General features: G+C 40.9%; 1 protein-coding gene across 1 annotated transcript in view; it reads left to right on the top strand.

Moving 5' to 3' along the window:
• The first annotated feature begins 2335 nt into the window (after positions 1-2335).
• Positions 2336-7961, top strand: part of ttc33 (tetratricopeptide repeat domain 33) — a 53931-nt gene continuing 48305 nt past the window's right edge. The window contains exon 1 of the mRNA XM_021590585.2: positions 2336-2830. Within this exon, the coding sequence (XP_021446260.2) occupies positions 2604-2830 (227 nt within the window). The 5' untranslated portion in view covers positions 2336-2603. The remainder of the gene's footprint in view (positions 2831-7961) is intronic.

Raw genomic sequence — 7961 nt, 5'->3', positions numbered from 1 at the left:
GCTAAATGCGATGGTTTGTGCTTTCAGTTTTGCGCGAATGCTGCCATCTATCCCTGGTTTCTGGTTTGGGTAAGTTTTAATAGTCACAGTGGGAACAACATCCCCTATATCCCCTGTGATCTCAGTCACCGTGTCCGTGTATATGTCAATATTATTCTCAGAGGCTACCAAGAACATATCCCAGTCCGCGTGATCAAAACAATCTTGAAGCATGGATTTCGATTGGTCAGACCAGAGTTGAATAGACCTTAGCATGGGTACTTCCTCTTTGAGTTTCTGGCAATAGGAAGGGAGAAGCAAAATGGAGTCGTGATCTGATTTGCCGAAGGGAGGTCGGGGGCGGGCCTTGTAGGCATTTAGAAAGGGGAAGTAGCAGGGATCGAGTGTTTTACCAGAGCAAGTACTACAGTCAATGTGTTGATAGAACTTCGGTAGCGTTTTCCTCAAATTTGCTTTGTTAAAATCCCTAGCTACAATAAATGCGACCTCAGGATATGTGGTTTCCAGTTTGCATAAAGTCCAGTCTAGTTCATTGAGGGCCGTCGTGGTATTGACTTGAGGAGGAATATACAAGGCTTCGACTATAACTGAAGAGAATTCTCTTGGGAGGTAGCATTTGATTGTGAGGTATTCTAGGTGGGGTAAACAAGGTCGGGTGAACAAAAGGACTTTAGTTTCTGTATGTTATCACAATCACACCATGAGTTGTTAATCATGAAACATACACCACGCCCTTCTTCTTCCCAGAGAGTTCTTTATTCCTGTCTGCACAATGTACTGAGAACCCAGCTGGCTGTATGGATGGGGACAGTATATCCCGAGAGAGCCATGATTCTGTGAAACATAGTATTTTACAGTCCCTGATGTCTCTCTGGAAGGAGACATTAAAGCTCATCTACTTTAATGTCCAGAGACCGAACATTAGCGAGTAATATACTCGGAAGTGGTGAATGACGTGCACGCCTCCTGAGTCGGACTAGAAGTCCATTCCAAATACATCTTCTAAATTGGCGGCATCTTGGAGCAGGCTCTATAATAAGTTAAATTGCCCTGGGGGTATAAACAAAGGATCCAATACGGGAAAATCGTATTCCTGGTTGTAATGCTGGTGATTTACCGTCACTCTGATATCCAAAAGTTTTTTCTGGCTGTATGTAATAACACCCCCAAAAATTCTGGGCTAATTATGTAAGAAATAACACACTAGCTTAGGAGCTAGAAGCAGAGCTGCCATGTCTGTCGGTGCCATCTTGCTATATTTACCACCCAGACTATTTGCATTGACCCCCCCCCCCCCCCCCTTGTATATGCATAGTAACTTTACCTCTACCTACATGTACATATTACCTTGACTAACCTGTACCCCTGTATTTAGCCTCATTATTGTTATTAGTTTATTTAGTAAATGTTATCTTAACTCTATCTTCTTAATTGTTAGTTAAGGGCTTGTAATTAAGCATTTCATGGTAAGGTCTCCTGCAGACTCCTCCGGTTCTGTCCACCAGTGTCAACATCGCGGAGAACGACCTTATCCAGTCTGGTGCAAGTGTAGCACATGGGGATGAGTGAAACTTAATCCTCAGCCTGAAGTGTCCCCACTTGTGCCAGTGAATAGCTGAAGTGGCCATTTTTTTATCTTCAGTAAACCTTTTTTTGCATTTAATTTGAACATGTTTTGAATCTTAATTGGAACCACAATACAGGTTCACTTTCATAGTCACTTTACAGATATAGGTTTATCATCAAATGTCATAGAATTAAAATCAAATAATTTTTCATTGGTCACATACACATATTCAGCAGATGTTATTGTGGGTGTAGAGAAATGCTTGTTGGAGCTAGAAGCAGAACTGCTATATCTGTTGGCGCCATCTTTCAACCACAAATGCAGGGGTTTAGCTGTTCAACTTCAGTACTTGTCAATGAATCACTGATTGACTTTGAACTCAGAAGTAAGACAACAGGGGGGCAAAGATGGATGTTCTGGAACATGTTAATGTGGGAATATTGAAAACATGTGGCAACAACGACATTCTGTTACAATGTAACTACAATCAGCTGTCAGCACATTTTCCTGATAATTACACGTGATCTGACAAGAGGAAGACTGACCCACACAGATAGCTGGAGACTTTTCAAAATAGTTGTGCTGTTCCTTTCGTGCACCAACAAATTACTTCAAAATATCTGTACTGTCTCTTTAAATGTTGTGGTTAAACAAACAGGAGCTTCCGGGTTAAATAGAAAGCAGCACAGCATCGGTAACCGCGTTTTGTGAGTGTTGAAAACTCAATATATCCAGCCACATATTCAATCAAAAGCATTTGATGAAGAATGAATAACAATTGAGGTTAACGGTTAAACGTTAGCTATATGATAGCCAGTTACTATCTAGCTAACATTCAAACATTAGCTTGCTAGTTAGCTATAGTAACTCACTTTCCACGCTAGCCAATTCAATGTGAACAAACCTGCCTTTTTGACATTCCAAACATAAGATTAGAAGTCTCAAGTGTCTGTCAGCAGTAGCGAGTTATTTGCAAGCAGAGAGGTTTCACAATTCTACAGTAACGTTACAGATAATTGACTCATTTCTGTAAAATATGGCTTCGTTCGGCTGGAAAAGGAAAGTGGGCGAGCGGGTGTCCAAGGCAGCGGTGCAGCAGTTTGAAGCCGCAGCGGAGAAGCCGGAGGAAGATGGAGTAGGCAAAGAGGACGAGGTGGACTGGCTTTATGCTATCAAGCGGCGCCGGGAGGTCCTGCTGGAGGACTGCGCTGCCAAAAGCAAGAGACTAAAGGAGGAAGGGGTGGTGCTGGCACAAGAGGGCAGGTGAGGGTGACCGCCTTGTTCATGGTCCTGATGTTCTTACATTTTGGCAGGAGTGCAAATTCAGGCTAGGTAGCTATAAAAGCAAACTTTGTGGCAATGTCAAATTTAATACAGTTGTCTGTCACCCTTGGGCTGCACGTCATCCTATCTGTACAACAAAACCTGCCATATAATAGGACCCAGAGAGGGATGGACAGATTGTGTGTCCAGGAAATGTTCCATTTCCGGCCATTTACTAATCCGTTTTTTTGACACGCTCACGCCCAGATGTTTAGGAGTATTCCTCAGCATGCAGACCACACACACAGTCACTCAGACTCCACTGATATCCCCTATGGCTGTGTACCATTTTGGAACCGCCACAAAATGCTGCAGAAGTGCCTGTAAGTGACAGACTGGTGCCAGGGCCTGTGGAAAATGGCTCTCTGCCTTCAAGTTAAGTTTTATTGTCACGTGCAGTGAAATGCTCTTCTTGCGAGCTCTTTCCCAACAATGCAGTAATCAATATATGTAGTACTATTAAAAAAAGTAGGAACAAAAACACATGAGAGATAGAAATAAACAGAACATGAGTAAGTAAGTAAGCTATAAACAGGGTCAGTGCCAATACCATATTTACAATGTGCAAGGATACTAGAGTGGTAGGGCTGTTGCGGTGACCATATTACTGCCACTCCGACAGCCATTAGTCATGACCACAGTCAAATTCTACAGTGTCACGGTAATCTCCTTTTATGCGCTCTGGACATGTGTATTGGTAGTACCCATCTCGCTAACAAGCATCAGGACACTAATGGCCTGCTCCTCAGTGCTCTATTGTCCCTCTATCCACTCTGACATCATTGCAAATGCAATCTAAAATCGTATCATGCTTTTAAAACTCAACCATTAGGCTCCATTTTTTTTTTTTTTTTTACATCACTGTGGTGATCAATTTGAAGAAAGAAGTTAAACAACAGGTTGAAACTGAGTGGGAAACAGTTGTTGTGGATGTTGTTATGAAGCCAAACACAATGAAATGGACAGTGCTTTCTACGGGGACTATTAATTCAAAGCATTTAAGACATTGCATGTAGAACACCCATACACTTATACATACAGGTCTAAAGAAACATATTTTTCATATGTTTTAATTTGTAAGACATTAAAGTTTATCATTCACAACTAAATTTGCCAAATAATTATAAATCTACCATATAGGACCTGTTTGAAATGATCACTTTTGCGCTCAACATAGCCACTTCATATATGCGCACTCGCTCCGGAATGGGGAAAAAAATCCTTTCTATTTTATTCAGCTAAGTTCAATGATATTATTACATAAAATCATGTAATATAAAATAATGACATGGGACTTATAAGCACATGTTATCAGCTAAATGAACTAGCCTACAGCCTATGGCATGGCACATGGGCTACTGTATGTTATCTGGCTGACTCCTAGCCTATTCGGTTCTTCTGAAATACTTTTTCTTCATATCATAATGTTTCTTCATAACTGCCTAAAATAAATGATGGATTTATTGTGATTGTGTGTATAAAATGGATTTATCTAAGTCAAGATGTTCCAAATGTCTTCTATGTGTGGAGGCCTGAAGATGCTAAACATGGTTATGTTAATTAATGGTTCCAGGGTGTGTTCCATTCCTACGATTAGTATTGACATTTTCCACCGAAAACATTCGCTGCTTCTACATTTTAGTGGCTGCAAAAAGTAGAGACCCCGTAGCATGGGCTCAGTTTTGCCACCGATGGTTGGGGAAAAAAAACAAAAAACAAATTTGAATCAACGGCTAAGCACTGTCAATGTACTGCTTGAAGCCAATGAGGGTTTTTCCCCAACCATTTTACGAGGCCTCTGCTTTTTATATCCACGAGATCAGGGCTCTCCAACCCTGTTCCTGGAGAGCTTACCCTCCTGTAGGTTTTTGCTCCAACCCCAGTTGTAACTGACCTGATTCAGCTTATCAAGCAGGTAATTATTAGTCAGGTGCGCTTGATTAGGGTTAAAGTGAAAACCTACAGGACGCTAGTTCTCCAGGAACAGGGTTGTGGAGCCCTTCACTAGATGGAGAAGAAGCGATGGACTAGGCTGCGATGTAGTGATGTACTAGGCTGTCCGCACCATCTTCTGTAGAAGCATGCAATCGAAGGTGGTGCAGTTGACATACCAAGCAGTGATGTAGCCAGTCAAGATGCTCTCAATTGTGCAGCTTCAGAACATTGAGGATTTAAGGGCTCATGCCCATAGAGAATGATACAGGCCTCTAGTGGCCAAAAGGCTGGATTAGAATGGGCAGCGCCACTGAGGATTTCCACCATTTTATTGTAGTCAACTGCCTTGATGACAGCTTTGCACACTCTTGGCATTCTCTCAACCAGCTTCAGCTGGAATGCTTTTTCAACCGTCTTGAAGGTCTTCCCACATATGCTGAGCGGTCCTACTCATCCCAAACCATCTCAATTGGGTTGAGGTCGGGTGATTGTGGGGGCCAGGCCATCTGATGCAGCACTCCATCACTCTCCTTATTGGTCAAATAGCCCATACACAGTTTGGAGGTGTGTTGGGTTATTGTCCTGTTGAATTTTTTTTTTTTTTTTTTTTTTTTTTTTTTTTTTTTTTTTTTTTTTTTTTTTTTTTTTTTTTTTTTTTTTTACCTTTATTTAACCAGGCAAGTCAGTTAAGAACACATTCTTATTTTCAATGACGGCCTGGGAACAGTGGGTTAACTGCCTGTTCAGGGGCAGAACGACAGATTTGTACCTTGTCAGCTCGGGGGTTTGAACTCGCAACCTTCCGGTTACTAGTCCAACGCTCTAACCACTAGGCTACCCTGCCGCCCCAAATGATGGGATGTTGTATTGCTGCAAAATTCTTTAGTATCCATTCTGGTTAAGTGTGCCTTGAATTCTAAATAAATCACAGACCGTGTCACCAGCAAAGCACCATCACACCACCACCTCCTCCATGCTTCACGGTGGGAACCACACATGCAGAGATTATGACATGCAGTCTCTTCTTCTTATTGGTGTCCTTTAGTAGTGGGTTCTTTGCAGCAATTCGACCATGAAGGCTTGATTCGCGCAGTCTCCTCTGAACAGTTGATGTTGATGTTTCTGTTACTTGAACTCTGAAGCATTTATTTGGGCTGCAATTTCTGAGGCTGGTAACCTCAGATCAATGTATCCTCTGCAGCAGAGTTAACTCTAGCAGTCCTCATAAGAGCCAGTTTCATCATAGTTGGTTTTTGCGACTGCACTTGAAGAAACTTTCAAAGTTAGACATTTTCCGTATTGACTGACCATCATGTCTTAAAGTTATGGCTTCAATGTATGGGTTCAATGACATACAACACTCCTTCCGTGGCCTCCAACTTCTTTTAAATGCCAGTAAAACTAAATGCATGCTCTTCAACCGATCGCTGCCACACCCGCCCGCCCGACTAGCATCACTGTGTCTCACTGAAGTTCGAGATATATCTCCCTCACTAACTTTAAACATCAGCCGTCAGATCAGCTTACCGATTGCTGCAGCTGTACACAGCCCATCTGTAAATAGCCCATCCAACCAACCACCTACCTCATCCCCGTATTTGTTTTTGTTTTTTTGCTCTTTTGCACACCAGTACTTCTACTTGCACATCCTCATCTGCACATCTATCACTCCAGTGTTAATTGCTAAATTGTAATTACTTCGCCACTCTGGCCTTTTTATTTCCTTAACTTCTTACTTAATTTGCACACACTGTATACAGATTTTTCTATTGTGTTATTGACTGTACGTTTGTTTATCCCATGTGTAACTGTTGTTTTGTCGCACTGCTTTGCTTTATCTTGGCCAGGTCGCAGTTGTAAATTAGCACTTGTTCTCAACTGGCCTACCTGGTTAAATAAATGTGAAATAAAAATTTTAAAAAAATAAAAAATGATGGACTGTCGTTTCTCTTTGCTTATTTGAGCTGATCTTGTCATAATATGGACTTGGTCTTTTACCAAATAGGGCCATCTTCCGTATACCACCCCTACCTTGTCCCAACACAACTGATTGGTTCAAACACATTAAGAAGGAAATAAATTCCACAAATGTCCTTTTAATAAGGCACACCTGTTAATTGAAATGGATTTATGTTGACTGCCTCATGAAGCTGGTTGAGTGAATGCCAAGAGTGCAAAACTGTCATCAAGGCTAAGGGTGTCTACTTTGAAGAATCTCAAATTTAAAATATATTTTGATTTGTTTAGCACTTTTTTGGAGTTACTACATGATTCCAAATGTGTTATTTCATAGTTGTGGTCTACACTATTATTCTACAATGTAGAAAATAGTAAAAATAAAGAAAAACCCTTGAATGAGTAGGTGTCCAAACTTTTGGCTGGTCCTGTATATTTTGATAGACCAAAGTATCAGCTGTCATACCATAAATGAAAACACCTCCTAATTATACTTTTTCTCTCATAAAATGCAACTTTCTGGACTTATGTAAACTCTGTCAGACACCATAAAAGGCATTTCATTTTTACAATTATTGTCCAACAAGTGTTTAAAGGCCTTGATTAATTCTAGCATCAACACAAATCTCCATATTTATTTTGTTTGTTTTGTTTTATAGCATTTGTATGCGCCAGGGATCGTCTAAGACCAGTCACCCAGACAGGTGATGAAACTGAGGAGTATTTCTGTCTGTGATAAAACACCTTCGTGGGGGAAAAACTCATTCTGATTGGCTGGGCCTGGCTCCCCATGGCTGTGCCCCTGCCCATTCATGTGAAATCCATAGATTAGGGCCTAATGAATGAATTTCAATTGATTATCCTTATATGAACTGTAACTCAGTAAAATTGTTAATTGTTGCATGTTGCGTTTTATATATATATATTTTTTTCAGTAAAATTTGATCCCCTTGCCTTCTGTTTACATGACAGGATTTTACTCAGAATTAACAGAGAGCAGCAGCTTCTGGAAATAATCAATGCTGGCCTTCTGGAAGTAGATTCTGGAAGTAATCACTTCTAATAAATATACAGTGAGTGTACAAAACAATAGGAACACCTGCTCTTTCCATGACTAAAGCCCTATTCTCACGGTACTAGTATTACTATAGAACGTTGATTATGCAATCATTACCCCAGC

The sequence above is a fragment of the Oncorhynchus mykiss genome, chromosome Y, assembly GCF_013265735.2.
Source record: "Oncorhynchus mykiss isolate Arlee chromosome Y, USDA_OmykA_1.1, whole genome shotgun sequence".
Classification (NCBI taxonomy): Eukaryota; Metazoa; Chordata; class Actinopteri; order Salmoniformes; family Salmonidae; genus Oncorhynchus; species Oncorhynchus mykiss.
The sequence above is the reverse complement of the archived record's forward strand: the minus strand, read 5'-3'. Positions and strand labels throughout refer to the sequence as shown.